Raw genomic sequence first — 21,682 nt, forward strand, 5'->3', positions numbered from 1 at the left:
GGGCTTCACACGTATCCACTTGGTAGAGTTGATTTGTCCACTACACCAGTTCGAATGGCATCAGCTACTGAGATAGATTACACACCTCCAATCGAAATTATGGGATTTAATTAGTTGACTTGAGTTTATGTCATAAATTACATAGTTACGTGTTCTCGCACTTTCTTTTACAAGTGTTTTTAACCTCTTCTTAGAATTTAAATTTTTGTTTACCATGTCATTGATTTATGATCAGTGGCAGAGTGTCTTTTTTCTTCTTAAATGGCTTAACTTGAATTAGCTAGATGCTTAAAATGTCGTTTTTTAAATAAAAAAAAAGTCGAAATGTCAGAATATGAACTACACATCATACATGCATAGTTGCACTGCATGTAGACGCGGAGACTTGTCACTCCTCCACATTTGAGTATCCAACACCTAATCGCTACAAAAACTTTATAGCTTCTACCTTGCTCACGAACTTACAAACACATTCATGCAATGTTACACGTGATCTCCATGCAGAACATCTTCACGCCTATAAATACCAACCAACACTCAACTTCCCTCTTCACTCGAACCAAAACAATAAAAAAAACATACACACAAATATAGCAAATGGCGAACAAGCTCTTCCTCGTCTCGGCAACTCTCGCCTTCTTCTTCCTTCTCACCAATGCCTCCATCTACCGAACAGTCGTGGAAGTAGATGAAGATGATGCCACAAACCCAGCCGGCCCATTTAGGTATCCAAGATGTAGAAAGGAGTTTCAGCAAGCACAACACCTAAGAGCTTGCCAACAATGGCTCCACAAGCAGGCAAGGCAGTCTGGTAGTGGTCCTAGCTGGACCCTCGACGGTGAGTTTGATTTTGAAGATGACATGGAGAACCCCCAGAGACCACCACTACTCCAGCAGTGCTGCAACGAGCTCCACCAGGAAGAGCCTCTTTGTGTTTGCCCAACCTTGAAAGGAGCATCCAAAGCCGTTAAACAACAGGTTCGACAACAGGGACAGATGCAGGGACAGCAGATGCAGCATGTAATTAGCCGTATCTACCAGACCGCTACTCACTTACCTAGAGTATGCAACATCCCCCAAGTCAGCGTTTGTCCCTTCCAGAAGACCACCCCTGGGCCCTACTACTAGATTCCAAACAAAACCCTAGAGTGTATGAATGTGGTTGTGGATCTATGTCAACACCACACCTCATCGCGTGTTTCATAATATGTAAGGTCTTATGTAGGATGTTTGAGGCTAATGTAATTAGCACTACTCCATAATAAAAGAGGTTTCTAATGTTTACTTCGATGTACACCTGGTCCAAGATTTAAGTGGGTTACTTGATCAACTTAACTCACATCGGTTTTAAGGGCATGCAAACCGTTCAAATTGATCTATATTTGCCTCCATCAATCTCGTATTTCTTCATTGAAGACTACAAATTTGCAACTAGTTTTTCAACTATTAGAAGAGCATTTTACATGAACTCAACTTGTTAATTAGCTCTTTTGTTAGCGACGATAAATCAAATATTCACATGCATGGTCAAGAGGAAGAGACAAGCCCAAAGTAAAATTTACGTCAACAACGCGCGGTCTCTTTTTATCAAATCTTCTTCTTCTTTATTCTGTCTACTCCTACACCTCTCTCCCTTTTTCTAAGCAACTCATTTGTCTGCATCCCACCAACTAATCCATAGCTAGAGCACTATAAAAACCCCAACTAAGTTTCTCTCTGCACTTCCATAACCACCAAATCAACTATTTATGTCTTTCGCTAGGCTATAGCAAACGAATCCATTTGTCTCCGACGCTTGAAGCTGCCTTGTCTCCTTTTTATATGGTAGCCAATGGTTTAAGACGCAAATGGTTTACACAACTAAAGGGAATACAATTGGAGGTATTTGACATACCCCAAAAGGCTAATACCATTAAAATTGCAAATAATTCATCGAACTGTGTTAGAAAATAAAAACTGAATTTGTGTAAGAAGTTCTATTCTTTGAAGATTGAATATAACAAAATTATTCTTCTATAATCCTTAGAGCATCTTTAGTAGTGAGAATCGTAAAATTTCTCTTAGAGCAACTCATTCTATTGAGAGGTTCTACTCACTGATATCTAAGATTTATGGAAAATATAACCCAAAATATTTAAATTCAGATATCTTAGGCAGAGCCGGTCCTTGACGGAAGCGAGAGAAGCAACCGCTTCCAGCCGCCAAATAATTATATAGTTTTCGGCCATATTTGGACAATAAAGTCTTAGTAGCATTAGTGGTTGACATGCCGCTCAGGTTGTGTGTTCGAACTTCACATTCTGCATTTCGGCCACATTTAATTTTTTGGCTTGTAGCCTTTAAATTTGTAGGACCGGCTCTGATCTTAGGTTAAATTTCTCCTAAAACTTAGGACTCTATAATTACATATATATGTATTTTTAGATATCCTGAGCTAAAACCTTTTTTAGAAGTCTCTTACTTTATCAAGAAAAATAAATGTTTTTTTATCAATCTGTGCTCTCTCTTCACTTTTCCTTGTTTTATTGAAGTTACTCCAAACTTGAAGTCTGACGAGAGAGAGAATGATAAACCCGAACCAACGAGCGGAGACAAAAGAGATAGTAGAGCAGATCTTGAAGTTACTCCAAACTCTAAGTGGTTGGTCTCTGGAGTTTGCAAGAGAAAGTAGGAATAAAGTTGCTCTGAAAATTGCAGAGAGTGTTATCAATGACCAGAGATACCAATCTTACATCGCAAGAAATGGCCCCTCGTGGCTTCTCCCCTTGATCGATGCAGAAGCTGCTGGCCTTCATTTATGAGCTGGAAAGTACACGACTGGAATACCCTTTTAAGGGTAGGAGAGTTTTTTATATGTGTGCTGTCTGCGTACTAATAGCCTTACTCTTTGTTTTCTTGGCTATTTTCCTTCACATGCCTACTGGTGTGTTTTTTTTTTCGTTTTGTGTTTCTTTGAGCTCCTTGTAGCAACTATTTGGTTTTTGCCTGAGGCTTTATAACAATTCAGTGTTAAAAAAAAAAAAAACTTCCTGTTGCGGATGCCCTTATTCCACTAATTCGTTTTTTTCTTTTTTGACATCTAAAGCTCCATATTTTATTTAAGTAGTTACCAAGATGTTGGCATTAGGGGCCATCCAGCTTGGTAGCTGAGAGTTTACATGGGAAAAAGAAAAACCGCGAGCACGAGCTCCTTTTGCAAGGCTATTGGCTCGGAAGTTCAAAAAACGAGGAATAAAAGATATGGAGCAATAAGTAAACAAAGAGCGGATAAGATGAAAATCTTCAAATTCAGCCAACAAAGATGGCCAGTTGTCTTCTTTGTCTTCTTCGAGTATGTTGACTAGCTGTAAGCAGTCTGTTTCGAAGGTCATCGAGCTGTGGTCTAACTGAATCGAGGATTTCATGGCCCACAGAAGAGTTTGAAACTCCGCGTGTAGGAGGGTTAAGACTCGGTTACTAGCAAATGAACCAAAAGTCTGCACCCCATCCTCAGTCGTTAAGACCATGCCGCCGCCAAAGAGAGTATCGTCTTTGTGCCAGGAGGCGTCAATCGAGCATTTCGGCCCTGGCATTCTGGAAGGAGGGTCTGTAGTAGCTGCGCCTTCGTCATCTTCGTGTGTTTCCTCGGTGATTAGTGCTAGGCGCCAACTATTTGCCTCTGATTTGGCGATTTGTACTGTCTCTAGTAGAGAAGTATCTTTGCCGTTAAAAATTTTATCGTTTCTAGCCTTCCATATATACCATATAACCCATGGGATATTGTCAAGTATACTTTATGGGACTGAGTATTCTTTGGCTTGCCACAAAGCGTGATCAATGTTACTGAAGATCGAACTGCTCGGGAAGAGTCCCGGAAGTTGTGGCAGGTCGGCGAGCGCCCAAGTTTGGACAGCCGGGGGGGGGTATTCGAAGAGCAAGTGGTTGCGGGTCTCTTCTTCGGCGCCACATCGCCGACAGGCCCGGTCCGTTCCGCAATGGCGATCAGCTAGGGAGCTGCATACCGGTACACAGTTGGATACGACTTGCCATATGAAGTGCTGAATTTTCTTGGTCGTTTGGAGTTTCCAGACTTTGGCTTTTGAGGCCTGTAGTACTTGGTTCGATAACCGGGGCAGCATCGTTTGGTTCCATGTTTTCTATAGCTAGGTTGTAAGCTGTCTTGACAGAGTATACACCAGATTTTGTTAAGGTCCAAACGAAAGCATTTGGTCTTGGAGATCGCGTCAGCTTGATGCTTTTTATATGTGCGATGTCGGACGGGGCTACAAGATTAAGCAGCAGGGAATGCTTCCACTCATTGGTGGTTTGGTCAATCGGAGGTCCGCTAATTGGTCTAGTGATAATCATTTGCACTTTAATGCTCCTCTCTGTTAATTTTATTTCTATTTATTTTTTCTTTAAATGCTTTTAAATGCTAAGAACTCTTCATAGAAGTATTGTGAATGAATGCTTTTTATCATATGAATTTAAGTTTACCTTCTTTTTAACTGAATTGTTCATAAGATGTCATGCCAGGACATTAGCTACACATCACACATAGGCCAGAGCATGCAGATGTGGACAACTGTTTTTGTAAGTCATTTGTCACTCACTTCAAAACATAAGACCACCTGCAATGGTAAAAAAACAACAATCCTTAGCACAAAAAAAAATACTATAAAATGATATGGGTCCCACGATTTTTGGATTGTGTGCCATCAAAACCTCTTAAAATCCTTTGCTAAGGATTGTTTCATGGGTGAGTTCATCACTGTGCGCGGGTCCCATCGCCGCGTGGGGACCCGCGATTGACTCCTTTTTTCTTTTTTTTTTTTTAAAGAAAAAAACTGAAAAGAAATAAAAATAATAAAATAATATAAAAAAAGTATTGGAGCTATGAGATTACCGTTGCTGGTGCTCTAAGAGCTTCTCTCTCACAGCGCATACACACACATGCATGCATTATTACACGTGATCGCCATGCAAATCTCCCTTCTCACCTATAAATTAACTCCTCAGCTTCATTATTTACTCAAACCAAAACTCACCATAGCAAACAAAGTTAAAAAAACATACACAAATGGCGAACAAGCTCTTCCTCGTCTCGGCAACTCTTGCCTTCTTCTTCCTTCTCACCAATGCCTCCATCTACAGAACGGTTGTGGAAGTCGACGAAGATGATGCCACAAACCCTGCCGGCCCATTCAGGATTCCAAGATGTAGGAGGGAGTTTCAGCAAGCACAACACCTAAGAGCTTGCCAACAATGGCTCCACAGGCAGGCAATGCAGTCCGGTACTGGTCCTAGCTGGACCCTCGACGATGAGTTTGATTTTGAAGACGACATGGAGAACCCCCAGGGCCCACAGCAGAGGCCGCCACTACTCCAGCAGTGCTGCAACGAGCTCCACCAGGAAGAGCCCCTTTGTGTTTGCCCAACCTTGAAAGCAGCATCCAAAGCCGTTAAACAACAGGTTCGACAACAAGGACAGCAGGGACAGCAGGGACAACAGATGCAGCAAGTAGTGAGCCGTATCTACCAGACCGCTACGCACTTACCTAGAGTTTGCAGAATCCCGCAAGTTAGCATTTGTCCATTCCAGAAGACCACCCCTGGGCCCTACTACTAGATTCCAAACGAAACCCTCGAGAGTGTATATACCACGGTGATGAGTGTGGTTGTTGATGTATGTTAATTAACACTACATAGTCATGGTGTGTGTTCCATAAATAATGTACTTTAAAATTGAGGCTAATGTAATAAGAACTACTCCGTGACCGTAATAAAAGAGAAGTTTTTTTTTTTACTCTTGCTACGACTTCATAAAAAGTGATGATGAAGGATACGCCAAAAAGAACATAATAATTAAATTATCTATTCACAATGAAATAGTAGTCTCCGATGAAATTGGTAGTCTGTCCGCAATTTCTCATATAATTGAGGCAAATCTTCCGATGTTTTGTCGGAGTTATTAGCGTTGTTTCCTTGTAGCGTGAACAGACTAATGTTAATTAACTTAATTTACTTGGAGGCCAATAATAAAAGATCATCTACTGGGATCAATCAATGACTCAAATCTGGTATGAAACTCTTTTTTCTTTGACAAAATTACTTCGACTCTTTTTGATCACCATGCATCTACCATTCTCATGTATCCACTATAAATTCCTGCAACTATTAAGTACTGATGTTCATTTACTTACCGAGATAGCAAAGGTAGTAAATTTATATACTATATATTATATTATCCAGAAGATAATATACTTTTAATAGTAATGTTAGATATTCTAACAGCTCTGATATTTTTGTTCATCTCTTGGTGGATGATGGTTGGGACGGGACCATCCTCTCCATTCTGCGATACATGTTTAATACAGCAGTATACTAGCTATTTGGAGCGAACTTACGTAAGGGAAGGAGGTATGGCGAGCAACATCATCCTCTCCTTCGACTTCAACACATAATTGATAAGTTGATTCATATCAAAATCTCAACAATTCAAACAATGGGACGAAACAGATAGGAGAAAGCAATGACCGTTTGGTTTGCTTATAGAAGAATATGATTATCTCGGTACATGTAATCTCAGTTTTATTTTACTAGTGCCTAGTTAAGATTCTTGAATTACTGTTGAATTCATTGTACAGATGTTTTGAATCAAATAAATTAAAATTTATTGAAGTAAATGTAAGATACAAAGAACACATAAAAATGGTGAAAACAGAGGGGACAAACTTTTACCAAAAAAAAAGAAAAACCCAACAAAATACTGGTTGCTAGGTTAATTTTTGCCCATTTTTGTTAGATTTAAACTTCTTTTTTTTTTTGAAAACCAGATTTAAACTTAAAAAAAAAAATAGTGAGTGCAATTGTGCAAATGCCCTTACACTTACATAAGAGGCACTAGTGCAATTACATATCGTACGAGACACATTTAATTTTGACCGTGATTACATAGATCAATATTAACATCTGTATTTCTGATTTAGCTCCCAAGTGTGAATGTTTATGAAACTAGAAAGATTGAGGTCATAAGTGCTTTATTGAAAGATAGAAAATGAAATAGCTTATCTCAGAGTTGTCACCAAGAATTAAAATAGATTGATTCATGAAACAGAGTTTGAAAGAGGCTGCAATTACAGCAGCCAAAGTTACATCTTAAGAACAGATAACGACATATATATATGAGTTTATAACCCTAGTTACATGGTTACCAAACACTTCATATTGGATCATAAGATGGGCCTTGGTGTGGGCTTTAATAATATATAGTCTCAACCGCACCACACTACCTGTAAAACATAGACTCTCATCTCATCTTAAACCAAATTACTGAAGGTTTTTATTTTACGAAGTTAAGTTTTAAGATTTTTTTTTTTTTAAATCGTTCATAAGATGCCATGCCAGGACATAAGCTACACATCATATAGCATGCAGATGCGGACGACTGTTTTTGTTCATCACTTGTCGCTCACTTCAAACACGTAAGAGCTTCTCGCTCACAGAGCGCGCGCGCGCGCGCACACACACACTCACATGCATGCAAGCCACTATTACACGTGATCGCCATGCAAATCTCATTTCTCACCTATAAATTAACTCCTCAACTTCACTCTTTACTCAAACCAAAACTCATCATAGCAAACAAAGTTAAAAAAAACATACACAAATGGCGAACAAGCTCTTCCTCGTCTCGGCAACTCTTGCCTTCTTCTTCCTTCTCACCAACGCCTCCGTCTACAGGACGGTTGTGGAAGTCGACGAAGATGATGCCACAAACCCAGCCGGCCCATTCAGGATTCCAAGATGTAGGAAGGAGTTTCAGCAAGCACAACACCTAAGAGCTTGCCAACAATGGCTCCACAGGCAGGCAATGCAGTCCGGTAGTGGTCCTAGGTGGACCCTCGACGGTGAGTTTGATTTTGAAGATGACATGGAGAACCCCCAGAGACCGCCACTACTCCAGCAGTGCTGCAACGAGCTCCACCAGGAAGAGCCACTTTGCGTTTGCCCAACCTTGAAAGGAGCATCCAAAGCAGTTAAATCCCGGGTTCAACAACAGGGACAAATGCAGGGGCCGCAGCAGCAGCAGATGGTGAGCCGTATCTACCAGACCGCTACTCACTTGCCTAGAGTTTGCAACATCCCGCGAGTTAGCGTTTGTCCCTTCCAGAAGACTACCCCTGGGCCCTACTAGTAGATTCCAAACGAAACCCTCGAGAGTGTATATACCATGGTGATGAGTGTAGTTGTTGATGTATGTTAACACTACATAGTCATGGTTTGTATTCCATAAATAATGTACATTAAAATGTTCGAGGCTTATGTAATAAGAACTACTCCGTAGACGGTAATAAAAGAGAAGTTTGTTTCGCTCTTGCTACTTCGTAAAACGTGATAATTAACGACAGATACTAGAAACTCTTTTTGATTGCAGTCTCATGTTTTCACTCTTTTTGATTGCAGTCTAATATAACGATCTTTTATGTTGTAAAGCCTCTTTAGCATAATAATAGCGATAAGCAGCAATATAAATGAATTCCAGTTTAAGATTAGTTGTTGTCGACTCGTCACAGCATATTTTTTTTTTTTTTGTCAACTAAACGTCACAGCATATATAGTATGATAAAAAAATGATCACTTGAAAAAAAATGTAATTTTGTTTATCCATTGCTTGTCAATTTAAGACCAAGTTTAGGTATCAACACAACTTCTTCTCTTGTTTCTGGCTGCGACTGGAATGCTAAATTTTTGAATCAAATTATTTGGAATGCATCATTCTGTAAAACTCCAAAAAATATTTATTGGTTACACGAAAAACTTTTTAAAATCAACTCCACGTATTTCAAAAAAATGGAATAAAACTTAAAAAATAATCCTTTGTAAAATCTATTCCATTTGTTCCATAATAAAAAGACTCGTCAATGTGTGGAATGATCGGAATTCCAATTTCAATTTCAATTTTATTTTATATTCCATTTTATTTATCATTCTCTTTTTTCCATTCTATATATAATTTTTTATTTATTTCATGTATTCCTTGATTCCTTCTAGGAAAATAACCAGTTACAACCTGTGACTCTTGTTCCATTTTTTAAACCAGCTTAATTAGTGTTTTCTATTTCATGGTTTTAGAGTTTTTACTAGAGGTGGACATTTAGATATCCTTCGGGTCTGGTTTGAATTTATTCGAATTTTAAGTTTTCGGGATTAGAAAGTTAAGCTTCACTCGGGTATTTATACGTCTTGGTTTGAGTATGGATTCGAGTTCACATGCCTATTTAAATTATTATTTTCTAAAAAAACTAAAAGTTCATATATAATTTAAAATTCTCAAAATCTAAAAATAAAATAACATATAACATTTAAGTTTAAATAATGTATGTTTAAATATCTAAAACTAATGTAAAATTATTTTGGTTTAGGTATTTGGAAGGAAAAGTCTTTACGTATTTTGAGTACTTTGGTATTTTGAAAAAAAAAATAGTTATTTTGGATATTTAGTTTTAGCTATTTGTATATATTTCCAGATATTTTGGATAATTTTCTAAAAATTATATTTTTAACATTAAATCTAAAATAATTAATATATTTAAATATATAATTATGATTCAGATATTTTTCGGATACCTAGAGTATTTTAGTTTTGGTGAATTTGTTTTTAGTTCTTCAAATACCAAAATTTTAAATTCATCCGGATGTTTGATCAGATTCACTTCAGATTTAATATCATTTTTTCAGATCGATTTCGGTTCGGTTCTTCCGGATTGGACATCTTGACCAGCCCCAGTTTTAACCTTCCTTTTTTAAAAAATCGTTCATAAGATATCATGCGAGGACAAAAGCTACACACATAACACATCACACATAGGCCAGAGCATGCAGATGCGGACGACTGTTTTTGTTTGTCACTTGTCACTCACTTCAAACACATAAGAGCTTCTCTCTCACAACGAACACACACATGCATGCATTATTACACGTGATCGCCATGCAAATCTCCCTTCTCACCTATAAATTAACTCCTCAGCTTCATTCTTTACTCAAACCAAAACTCATCATAGCAAACAAAGTTAAAAAAACATACACAAATGGCGAACAAGCTCTTCCTCGTCTCGGCAACTCTTGCCTTCTTCTTCCTTCTCACCAATGCCTCCATCTACAGAACGGTTGTGGAAGTCGACGAAGATGATGCCACAAACCCTGCCGGCCCATTCAGGATTCCAAGATGTAGGAGGGAGTTTCAGCAAGCACAACACCTAAGAGCTTGCCAACAATGGCTCCACAGGCAGGCAAGGCAGTCCGGTAGTGGTCCTAGCTGGACCCTCGACGATGAGTTTGATTTTGAAGACGACATGGAGAACCCCCAGGGCCCACAGCAGAGGCCGCCACTACTCCAGCAGTGCTGCAACGAGCTCCACCAGGAAGAGCCCCTTTGTGTTTGCCCAACCTTGAAAGCAGCATCCAAAGCCGTTAAACAACAGGTTCGACAACAGCAGGGACAGCAAGGACAGCAGGGACAGCAGATGCAGCAAGCAGTGAGCCGTATCTACCAGACCGCTACGCACTTACCTAGAGTTTGCAGAATCCCGCAAGTTAGCATTTGTCCATTCCAGAAGACCACCCCTGGGCCCTACTACTAGATTCCAAACGAAACCCTCGAGAGTGTATATACCACGGTGATGAGTGTGGTTGTTGATGTATTCCATAAATAATGTAACGTAAAATGTACGAGGCTAGTGTAATAAGAACTACTCCGTAGACGGTAATAAAAGAAAAGTTTTTTCACTCTTGCTACTTCTTATAAAGTGATAATTAAGCGACCCAAAGAAAAACAATTATTCTTATCCACAATGAAGTAGTTTACTAATGAACATGATTGACTAAATGCCTAATTAAGCCTTCAAGACCAATGATAAAAATCATTTATTGGGATCAAACAATGACTCAAATCTGGTTTGATCAGATACTCAAAACTCTTTTTGATCGCAGTCTCATGTATCCACCACTATAATACAACGATCTCCTATGTTTTAAAGCCTCTTTAGTCTTTAGTAGAAAATAATGTTGAGCAGTAATATAAAATGTGTTTCAGTTTAAGATTAACTGTTGTCAATCACAGCCATAGAATATGATAGAAAAGGACCACTTAACAAATATAGTATGATTAATGTAAATATTGTTTATCTAAGGCTTGTCTATTCAAGATTTCAGAACATTAATATGATTTAGTCCACACATAGATAAAACACACACACTTAAGGTTAATACAAGTTATATACAGATTAAGCACCAACATCAAGTAAAGTAGTGACCACGTTTAGGTATCAACATAACTTCCTCTCTCTCTTGTTTTTGGATTTGGGAGTAGAAAATCTCATCCAAGACTCAAACGATTATCCAACGGCCTGTTGTTAACTTGACGGTGTGCAGTTCCAATCTCACAAGCATTCACTCTTGCTGCGAATCTGAGGGAGCACAGAGACTCACCAGTAGAGGAAGGTTCCGGTGTGATGTTAACAAACATGAGCGTCTTCGAGTCACCACCTAAGCATGGCTGGATAACAGAATTCGACAAAATTTCATTTCTGATCTAAAAGATATGTAAGATGGTGAAATGTTCATGTAATTTTGTTTCTTTACCTGAAGAAGATAAGTGAGCTTCGAGTTTCTGAAGGGTACATGATCTTCTTTTTTGGCTAAGGCGAATATGACATCGCCTAGAGACGATAAGCTCTTGTTGATTGCCTGAGTTAGATTGAAAAGAATCGTTATTCATGAGGTGTCTATATATAACGTGTTCAATTATATATATTTTCTTAAGATATTACTTGAGTTTCTTTAAGTCTATCACCGGTTGATCCACTCTTAGATAAACGCTCACTACCAGCAAGATCAATCAAGTTCAAGACACCTTGTACTTGTTGTTTTGTGCTCTGTAAGAAAACACACGGATTTGGTTTAGGTGAAACCAAAACCAAACTATTAAATCATGTTGTTCCAGTAAATAAACCAAACCAGTACCTCGTTAAAACCAGTGATTCTTAATGTGAAAACGAAATGGCTTCTAGATGATTGCTCATTCATAGCAGTCTTCCCTACAGACCTGCACAAAAAATTTAAAGGAAACAGTTTGAATCACTAGCAGCTTTTCAGCTTCTCTCAAAGATGAATCATTCTTCAAAAACAGTTACTTGCCTGTTCCGAGCTGCATGATCCAAGAGGAAAGAAACTTCTCTGCTGCTTCGAACATCAACAACAGTGAGTTCCACAACATGTGTGTTCCCACTAACATCATGTTTGATTGCATACTTCTGAGGAGAAACGCCATTGTCTGCTCTCACAGCTTCTTTGTTTGTGGACAAGAGATCTCGAATTGTTTCGTTGTATATCTCCAACATAGACACCTATCATACATATATACATAACCAATCAATAATACCATGGATGTAGACTAACTATATCTAGTCTCTAGGAGATTTGTTACCTGCAACTCATACTTCCAACCCTGTGACCGAAGAGACTGCCTCGTTTGAAATATCTGCTCCAAACATCGAGGAATCAGTCCTTTTTCATCCGGGTTTCCTGGCCTGCCCATCATTGTATAAGTTTTTCCAGATCCCGTTTGTCCATATGCGAAGATGCAAACCTGAAAATGTTTAGTAGCAGCTTTAGTCCAAGAATATGCATTGAAACATATCATTATCATTATTCAGTAGCTTGATTGACTGGTTAGACAGTATAAGAAATGAGCAGAGAGAGAGAGAGAGAGAATGTAACAAAGCCAAAACAAAGATAATTACCTTGTAACCATCAAGAGCACTCTGAACAAGCTGAGAAATCTCTACAAAAATATCTTCTTGTGATGCATTAGGCACAAAAACCTTGTCAAATGTGAAACAATGCTTTTGTCCTGTCCGTAGAAAAACATCAAATGAGTCTCTTTCTTCTTTTTGTTGTTTAAAGAAGATTTAGTCATAATACCATTTTGCATCAAGTCAATGCCTCGACCAAGTGCTTCCAGAGATGTTGGGTATGAAATGGTTTTGGCCTCCTCACTAGCATTCTCACCTGTTAATAGAGGTCTAACCCTACAGAACACGCGTATGTTTCCCTTCAGCTCCTGCAACGTTTAAAACGTTTTCAGAATCAGCCAACTAAACTCCACAGTTCACACAAGGGAAATGGACAAAAATGGCGAGTGCTAACCTGTATGGTATTGTGCAACTTCTTCCGTAGCTTTTCTCCTTCGACGAGTTTAAGTTCAGCTTTTTCTAAACGAGCTTTCAGCTCGCTAATGCTTTCCTTTTGCTCTTCAAACTCGTTCATTTTCTCAAAGGTAGACAAATCAGCCACCTAACCAACATGAACAAATAGGAAACAAGAATTTAACATTTTTCATGTACATATTCATTTCTATGTGATGAGACCTGCAGTTTCCTCTCAGAAGCTGCCAATTGATCCTGTAACTCTTGTAGCTCCTTATTTTGAGAAGAACATTTACTCTGGAGAAACAAAATTACATACAAAAAACAATAATCATTTTAGGTATTTTTTCTAATGAACATAAACGAGTGCATTCAAGGATGAAAATAAAACCTCAAGCTCATTTATGGTTCCTTTGAAGTCATTTTGTTTGCTCGCTTCAGCTTGCAGATTTTTAACTTCAGTAATATGGCGGTCACGGTCATCCTTGACCTGCTGGATCTCCACCTTGAGACTTACAATTTCGTTCACCAATTCATCTTTTTGTCTCATGATATCTTCTTGAGACACCTAAAGAAAACAAGACACACAGGTTATACCATGATCTAATAAACAGTTTTTTTTTTTTTGCTTAATTGAATAAACACAAATTCAAATCACCTTGGAAGCAGCAAGCTGATCCTGCAGTGCTTTGAATTGACCCTTTAAGTTTCCAATATTTTCTACAATGCCAGTCCGTTCTTTCTCTCCTCGCTTTATAGTTTCATGAGCTTCATCAAGATCACCTTGGATTTTGCTATTGTAGAGCTGCAAGCTTGAGTTATATTCTTGCAAGAGTTTGTACATGTCATTGACAGCTTGAATCTGAAACATACAACAAAAAACATTCAGTGTCCCTGTCAGTTATAGCAAACCCATTTCTCAATTCGAAACTCTCAGAGATTCCTCCTCACCCTCTGATTAGCTGTTTGAAGGTCTCCTTGCGTTTTCCCCAGCTCTTCTGTAAGAGCAGCTTGTAACTTTTCAACAGCAAGCCTTGCTTCTTTTTCTTTTTCAAGCGAACCAGTTGCAGCCTTGAGCAGAACAACATAAAGTTAGAAAACCACAAGCTAGCCACGAGTTACTTTTAGCCGGAATCTAGCAGTTACTTACCAGTTTTTCAGCTTGTTCTTTGGCAAGTTGCACCTGAACAGAGGAGAAGTTCTTCCTCAGCTCGTGGATAACCAAATTCAGCTCCACTTCCTTCTCTTTCAAACTAACCTCTGCAAGCAGATGCATACAAGTTTTTAAGTTTTTTTTTTTTTGTTAAATCCCAAATGTTCATAAGAAGAACCAGCTATGCAAACTCGAAACACACCCAAGTCTGCGCAATGCTTCTCATTCAACTCCATAGCGTTCTTCAACTTCTCTTGCTCAAACGCGTAGTCTAACTCGAGTTCTTGAAACCACCGAATGCAAAGCCTAAGCCTTTTCACATAGTCCATAGTATTCTCGCATCTCTCCTGCAGAACCAAAACCATAACACATTTAGATTTAGCAACTACAATGTCAACACTGAGCTACCAAAAAAGGAAAACCCTTATAATAATAATAAGACTTTGTTTTGGTAGATTGCATGAAACTGAGAGAAATCGATTTCAAACACCCAAACAGAACATAAAGACAAATCAACCTTGTAGTTGTACTTGCTCTTGTATTTGATCCGCTCATGAAGAAGAGCATCAACATCTTCTCTGGTAAACTCAACGGGACCATACTCAGATCCTTCGGTGCTCGTCAGATCTCTAGCTCCGGCAAACGATTGCCTGATTCTTCCACCGTTCGTCATCTCACCAACCATTTTTTTATTTGTTTTTTTCAGTGATTTTTGAGCTAAAACAACAAACACTATCAGTGAATTAAAAAGATTAATAAAGACTGAAACTTTCGGTGAATGGCAAACAAAAAGAAGAAAAGACATGCAGACAAGAGACTAGAGATAAAAGAGAAGACCTTTTGTTGTCTTAATGGGTTCTGGTTAGAGGCGGAGGTAAGACTAAGTCTCCGTTCTGTTGTTCTACGGTCGCTCTCTGCTGCTTGCTACTTCTGTTTCTGTTGTTGTTTGGAGAAAAGAGATGAATGTGGGGCCGTTGATTAGATCTGCGTTCACCATCACACCCGTTGATTTATTTATTGTTTTCTTTTAACCTTTTTCACCTAATAAATTTAATATTTCAGTAAATCATATACTTTAAGAGAAAATTAATTGATTTTTGTTTTTGGTCGAAATTTTGATTTTTTTTTTCTTTTGTTAAAGGATACATTGAAGGGAATGCAAATTTATTCTGTGAAGTCTCTTCGAAAAACTCGGAAACGGTCAAACAGATACATTGGATTTATATGTTCTCTCTTATTCCCCAACTCCAAGTGCTGTATTCCAGTTTTAAGAGTCTTTTTCTATGATCAGTTACAAAAAAAAAGAGTCTTTTTCTATGAAAATCTGCTATTTTAACAATAAAAGCTAGTATTTGATGAATTCAATGTATTAACTACCGTCTAACGTTATATCTTGAAATTCAGCTGCAACTAAATAACTCCTTGGAATTTCAGATTTGAAATAGATATTGCACTTATTGGTTCATGTACATCGTGTGTAGATAGCAAGTAAATCTATATTATCGGTTCATTTGGATGAAAGAATCTAACGTCTCTTTCTTTTTTTTCTGTAAAAGGGCTAAGAATCTAACGTTTCTTGACCTAAAGATTTTATCACGTACGTAGTAGTAGTTGGAAAAGTTGTGTTATATAGGACGTACGACAAAAAAGTCCACCTTCAAAAGCAAAAAAAAAGTCTACCTTCGTATTTATATAGCATAGAAGTTTGGTATTTCCATTGGTTTAATATCAACTGTATTACAGGAAAATTCAAAAGGTAAAACATGAATGTGACATCGATAAACGTTAATAGTAACGATTCGGAAGAAAACAGCATGTGTCGGTAAAATACTATACGTCGGCAACATGGCGTTTCAGACGAGGAACCACAGATTCTTTTCAGAAAAGTTGCTTTCTTATTTTACCTGAATTACCCTTTTCTTTGATCCAAAACTACATGGCTTATTCACGCTCATGGGCCTAAAGGTTATGGGCCAAACTGTCCAGCTACAGTCTTTTTTTTATATCGATCGTCTCACTCAGATGCTCGCATTGTGTCGTCACAATTTCATGTGAAATCAACGACGAGGAAAAGCAAACTATTTCAGATTCTGTAATGGTCCCGAAGGTGGACTTTATCACATTAAATTCAGTTTATATGTAAATTTGATTATCTTTTTTGAATAAAGCTTTCAAATTAAAAACATAAACTACTACAAGATTTTAAGAATGATTGAATCTCAACGAATAAAACAACAGAAATTTAGACTAAAATAACCAATAAAACAACAGAAATTTAGACTAAAATAACCAATAAAACAACAGAAATTTAGAATAAAATAACCAATAATACAAAAAAAAAAGCAGTAACTAGAGTAACCGCAGCGACCACGTTTTCTTCTCCTTCAAATTATCTTCTATTCCAGTTTGATAGAAGGTTTTGTCTCCCTTCCATCTTTTATCAAGCTGAGCAAATTAGATGATATTGTCACAACTTCATCCACATCTCCTAGCTATTGTCGAGCTAGATAGCTTGTAAAACTCAATATTGACATTTAAATAAATAATTAAAATATTATGAAGTCATTTCATATAACCATATTACATAATCAAGTACTCCTCTGTACCATTTTAAATGATGTTTAAAGTTTTTACACAATTATTAAGAAAATACAAATTTTTATGCACTTTATCTTGGTTATATAAAAAGCACATTAAATAAAACAAGTTTAACCAATAACAAAATAGTACATGATTTTGTAATTGGTCACAAAATTTGAATGACATTTAATTTTACCTAGAATAGTGAGAACATCACATATTATAAACCAAAAATAAAAATCTTAAAACTTCACTTAAAATAGAATAGAAGAAGAAAAAGTATAATAATACACTAGGACCGACCCGCCCTACGGGCGGGATACAAATTAACAAATAATTTAAATAGTTAGATTAAATATTTAACATAAATTGTTATTATTTTTAAATATACATATAAGTTAAATTTTTATATGTTGACTAAATAAACCATATATATTATCAGAAAATAGTTATGAATTTTTAAAATAGATATTACTTGTTATTTATTAAAATATGATTTTTTTCTTTTTGCTAAAATATTTAAATGATTTTCTTTTGTTAAATAATCTATGTTTTAATTATATATATATTAAAAATTGAATGTAGCATTACATCATTTCTTATGATTTTCTGGAGTTGGATGAACCATAAAAAACCGTGAGATTCTTTAAAAAAAAATATTTTTGCTAGTAGAAAAGAAATAAACCTGTAAATAAATTAACATATTGTTGTTTAGTTTTATATACTTTAGTGGATTATCTTATTTCCTTACTAAATTTACCTTTTTACAGTAGATTATTCTTAAAATTGTTTTCTTTTATTTTCTTTTCAACGTGTTATATATATATTTATATTATTTTATATGTTTATTGTGTGTGTGTTTATGTTAGAATTTGCAAATAATATTTATGGTCTGTAAGAATGTTTGGGCAGCGAGGAATTATATATCTTAAAAAAATTATGTTTGATTTTGATGGTTATTTTATGTCTATATTAAAAAGTTGCAGCGTATAGAATATTATATAAGGTTGGATGATGTTACGTGGCCTTTTGATTGTATGTTTTTTATAATTCTAGATTCACAACTGGTTGGTTAAATGCAAGGTTTTGAAAACCGGACCGGACAATGAACCGGTAAAATTTATGAGTCATGGTTCAATCCGGTCTGACCGGTTTAATCGGGTTTCAGTATTAGTAGGTTGTACAGTATGTATGTGCATTTCTATATAATAACATCACCATATACACAGTAGATTTACTTTCTATTTTGCTGATATTGTATTAAAATAAATATTAATGATCCATTGACTTTTTATCTACCATAATTGCAGTCTCACTTTTTAATTCTCAAATATCTTTTTTTTCCATATTTCTTCATCTTCTTCTCCATCACTACGTGAGTTCAAATTTCTGTAAAAAAGTTCATCTATATTTTTTTCTTTTCGTGCACACAAATACTCTTTTATTCATTCGTTATACCAAATCTACTAACCATTTAGCTAACTCAAAGCAAACTAATAGAATAACTATCTTCAATTTTACAAATCAATGAAAAACAATGGTCTAATTAGATTTAAATATATAAACCGGGTTTTTCAACTAAACCGGTTCACCGGTTCTTACGGGTTTTGGGCGGTTTTACCGGTTCAACTAAAATCCGGTTTTTGAACTAACCCGGACTCGGCCAAATGAAGGAGTCATGGTTCAACCGGTCCGACCGGCCGGTCCGGTCCGGTTTTCAAAACCTTGGTTAAATGTGATTTCCTATATTTTGGGTTATGAAAAATGAGTTTGTGGTTTGGACTTTAGAGGATCACATTTCATAACGATTTATGATAGGTTAAACATGATATTGAAGAGGTGAGCAAGATAATGTGAATGTAACATAAAATAAGTAGCTGCTATTGAAGTTAACCAAGAGTTTCACAGGATGTGTTATAAATTTTTGATAAACAATTATCATCATTACATAATGTGATCAGAATAAAACCGCTATGCAATCTTGGAATCAACAAAACTAAAACGCATGAATCTTTCAAATTCATCATCCAGCTTCTTCATTTCTTCTTTGCTTCCGATGTAAAGTATAACCTTCTAATATATCTGTCATGTATCCCATTTTTTTTTTGTCTGATGACACAAACTTTGGATATAAACTAATATAATAAAATAAAGATGAAATGCTTTTAAGAGGTACCTTGGCCAGTGGGATATCTAGTGCTCTCCGGTGGCTATATGATCCTTTTCCTCCAGATTTTTCAACAATGAAACTCATCTGTGCATACTAATTCAAAAGGCTAAGCTTTTCATTTTTTGCTCATGACGTCACGTGGGTACACGTAAATCCCACCGTACAACAAAGTCATATAAAAAGTCTCCGATCAAAATTCCAATGTACCTTGCCGAGTAAGGTTTCCCAATTCGACCTGGATCCTTGAGATCACCTATGTACTACTCTTCAGATCCTAGTCCCACCGCTGGTAGTTCACTTCGCTGAAACTTGAAAGAGCATATTTTCTCGGCTTTGGGGATCTCAATGTTCTCTTGCATGATGACGAACTCGCAGTACATTGAGTCCATGGTGAAGGCGAAGACAACTTTGCCTAGCGTAGATGACACACGTTAACTATACAACTTTGTTCTTCTGACTCTAGCTGAAAGAAACAAACAGGCAAACATCAACAACATTATGTACATTGTGTATCTTTTCGGAGTGGCCATGTGGAAGGTGAAAGGGAGAGTAGTTAATTACACAGGAGATTAAGTCAATGATACACTCGTCATTGGGGCTCTAGATACCGAAGATGGAACCGGTGGAAACTGCAGCGTCGATGTTGGAGTAACCGCCGAGAGAAACGAAGACAACGACGTAGTTGACTGAGCAATATATAGTTTAACATGAGCAATCAAAAAGAATAGGATCAAGAAATCAGCGAGCTTGAAAATGGATTTACTCATATCTTCATTCCTATAGAAAAGCATTATATCAATTAGTATTAGATGATTCCCAGATTTCGACAATACAACAAATGCACTCTCTCAAAATCAAAATCTATACATATAAAGGCTTACGGGATTCTGTATAAAAAAGCACTCTGTGAGTTTGCCATTCTAGTGAAAAGAAAATTTCTATTGTTTTTTTAGGAGTACAGAGGATGAGTTTTACAGGGTGAAAGCTTACCCTTTTATAGCTGTAGATCCACCGCCTTGAAGAGATGTAATATGCATTGAATGTGTAATCCTGATTGGAATGGGTCTAAGGAGTTAAAAAGGTCGTCAATGCCGTTGAATCAATGCTTCATGTAACAGTTCAGAGGAGAGAAATCGCAGACGGAACGACGCAAACGGATCTCAAGCCAAAGAATCCTCACGAAGATGCTTCTCACACAATATTTTAGAACATCCATGGTCGATTGACCTAACTGGTGCTTGATCAATACGAAGAACCCTAGATACCAAAGGTCATCACTCCTGAAGAAGTCGAAGGCGACGGCGAAGCTATAGTTTTGGTCTCAACTCAAAGACCGTTATTCAAAGCCCATAACAAAACAAACCTGTAAAAGCCCATTTGATAACCTAACAGAACGCATCGTATCATTTGATACGTGTCATCCTCTTGTTTAATAAATTAATGACGTGTCTCAACCAGGAGGGAGAGAACATTTTTTTATATATATAGATACTCTTAAAATTAAGAACTATTTTTTATTTTCCAATGATATTTTTAAAAGAAGAAATACCGCACTTTAAAACATGGATTAGAATCTAGTTCTTACATTACCACATAAATCTTTAGTCAAAGAAACCCATTTTAAATTATCTTCAAAAAACAAAACTCATTTTAAATCGTACTCAAAACCTTTTAAAAGTACAACCAAAAAGGATAAATCATAAATGGCCATTTTCTTCCTCTTTTTTTTTAACACCAACAGTTTTCTTCCTTAAAAGTGCTTTTATATCATGTGTTTTTATTTTTTTTACAAATCTACGTTCTATAAAAATGAACTTTTTCATCACCATAACTTATTTCAACTCCTGTAACTTATTAAGTTCAGGATGAGAGATTTGATATCATGATTAAGCTTGTTATAGAATGTATGTATGCAATCATATTGTGATGTGGTAGGTGTTTATTCCATCTAGGTCTGAGATCCTCGTCTTTAGGATCAAACTCTTGCTGCCTGAGGTGTCAACTCTTCACTGGACTCTTAGTGCTCAGAGGACAAAGATCTTCATGGTGGCATAGGCTTGAGCATATGTCGCAATAACCGAATAATTTGTCGTACTTGAGAGACGAACCGGTACCTCTTCACCCTCATAGAACTCACCGCCTGTGAAGTCTACGGTTGTTTCCAAGAAAAGCTCCTTAAAACCATCTAGCACAACTCGTACATTACTATAATCCAAGTCCACATCCGTAGTCTCTTCTATGGCATTTCCAATACTCTGAAATGTTTGAGTTGACCAATACTCTGTAGGGACCCCCACCACTGTGATCCAAAATGGGATCTTAGACGGAAAATTTCTTGCCATTCTTAATTGCCACCTTGCCAAGGAGTACTGTCTAAGAAGTACCATTTTTAAATAAACTAGTGTTTTATCCAATCCAACAAGCTATCCAAGACACAACCATGTATAGTTTTGACTTTTTTCAGTGGACAAAAATAAAAGGGGGAGGGGGCCGGGGGGTGAGTAAATTTAGAATTAAATTTTTAAATAATGATATTTGGCCCCCAAAATATTTGCACCCCAAACTAGCTCCTAGGTTCCTACCCCTTTCTTC

At 36.9% G+C, this 21,682-nt stretch overlaps 5 protein-coding genes and 1 pseudogene across 7 annotated transcripts; 4 read left to right on the plus strand and 2 right to left on the minus strand.

The window, feature by feature from the left end:
- The first annotated feature begins 558 nt into the window (after positions 1-558).
- On the plus strand, positions 559-1,290 carry LOC108841004 (napin). The gene has a single exon (XM_018613796.2). The coding sequence runs from the start codon at positions 598-600 to the stop codon at positions 1,126-1,128; it is 531 nt and encodes a 176-aa protein (XP_018469298.1). The 5' UTR covers positions 559-597; the 3' UTR covers positions 1,129-1,290.
- Positions 1,291-5,009: 3,719 nt separating this feature from the next.
- LOC108841015 (napin) lies at positions 5,010-5,785 on the plus strand. Its single transcript, XM_018613807.2, has one exon. The coding sequence runs from the start codon at positions 5,060-5,062 to the stop codon at positions 5,606-5,608; it is 549 nt and encodes a 182-aa protein (XP_018469309.1). The 5' UTR covers positions 5,010-5,059; the 3' UTR covers positions 5,609-5,785.
- A 1,834-nt stretch (positions 5,786-7,619) lies between these two features.
- Positions 7,620-8,352, plus strand: LOC108841018 (napin-like). The gene has a single exon (XM_018613810.2). The coding sequence runs from the start codon at positions 7,649-7,651 to the stop codon at positions 8,174-8,176; it is 528 nt and encodes a 175-aa protein (XP_018469312.1). The 5' UTR covers positions 7,620-7,648; the 3' UTR covers positions 8,177-8,352.
- Positions 8,353-9,994: 1,642 nt separating this feature from the next.
- LOC108840977 (napin) lies at positions 9,995-10,769 on the plus strand. Its single transcript, XM_018613771.2, has one exon. The coding sequence runs from the start codon at positions 10,071-10,073 to the stop codon at positions 10,620-10,622; it is 552 nt and encodes a 183-aa protein (XP_018469273.1). The 5' UTR covers positions 9,995-10,070; the 3' UTR covers positions 10,623-10,769.
- A 359-nt stretch (positions 10,770-11,128) lies between these two features.
- Positions 11,129-15,335, minus strand: LOC108843169 (kinesin-like protein KIN-14M). Of its 3 annotated transcripts, none has more exons than XM_018616285.2 (17): positions 15,178-15,335; positions 14,858-15,057; positions 14,543-14,687; positions 14,338-14,447; positions 14,139-14,258; positions 13,846-14,049; positions 13,579-13,755; positions 13,410-13,484; positions 13,189-13,335; positions 12,964-13,102; positions 12,783-12,892; positions 12,467-12,628; positions 12,178-12,386; positions 12,004-12,085; positions 11,811-11,915; positions 11,623-11,727; positions 11,129-11,536 (listed from the first exon to the last, which is right to left on the minus strand). In XM_018616285.2, the coding sequence occupies exons 2-17, from the start codon at positions 15,023-15,025 to the stop codon at positions 11,357-11,359; spliced, it is 2,238 nt and encodes a 745-aa protein (XP_018471787.2). In that variant the 5' UTR covers positions 15,026-15,057; positions 15,178-15,335; the 3' UTR covers positions 11,129-11,356. The 3 variants fall into 3 exon arrangements, with proteins under 3 accessions (XP_018471787.2, XP_018471788.2, XP_056859272.1); XM_018616286.2 differs by having other exon boundaries at positions 14,858-15,072; positions 15,178-15,319; XM_057003292.1 differs by lacking the exon at positions 15,178-15,335 and having other exon boundaries at positions 14,858-15,164.
- Positions 15,336-18,778: 3,443 nt separating this feature from the next.
- LOC130508705 (fructose-1,6-bisphosphatase, chloroplastic-like) lies at positions 18,779-21,432 on the minus strand (annotated as a pseudogene).
- Positions 21,433-21,682: the final 250 nt, after the last annotated feature.

This window comes from Raphanus sativus, chromosome 2, assembly GCF_000801105.2.
Source record: "Raphanus sativus cultivar WK10039 chromosome 2, ASM80110v3, whole genome shotgun sequence".
NCBI classification, from domain to species: Eukaryota; Viridiplantae; Streptophyta; class Magnoliopsida; order Brassicales; family Brassicaceae; genus Raphanus; species Raphanus sativus.

Coding starts and splice junctions, on each gene's coding strand:
- LOC108841004 (XM_018613796.2), top strand. CDS start 598: ATGGCGAACAAGCTCTTCCTCGTCTCGGCAACTCTCGCCTTCTTCTTC.
- LOC108841015 (XM_018613807.2), top strand. CDS start 5,060: ATGGCGAACAAGCTCTTCCTCGTCTCGGCAACTCTTGCCTTCTTCTTC.
- LOC108841018 (XM_018613810.2), top strand. CDS start 7,649: ATGGCGAACAAGCTCTTCCTCGTCTCGGCAACTCTTGCCTTCTTCTTC.
- LOC108840977 (XM_018613771.2), top strand. CDS start 10,071: ATGGCGAACAAGCTCTTCCTCGTCTCGGCAACTCTTGCCTTCTTCTTC.
- LOC108843169 (XM_057003292.1), bottom strand. CDS start 15,145: ATGTCTTTTCTTCTTTTTGTTTGCCATTCACCGAAAGTTTCAGTCTTT. Junction 13,485..13,578: donor GAACCATAAATGAGCTTGAG/GTTTTATTTTCA, acceptor TTGTTTCTCCAG/AGTAAATGTTCTTCTCAAAA. Junction 13,103..13,188: donor AGTTGCACAATACCATACAG/GTTAGCACTCGC, acceptor TAAACGTTGCAG/GAGCTGAAGGGAAACATACG.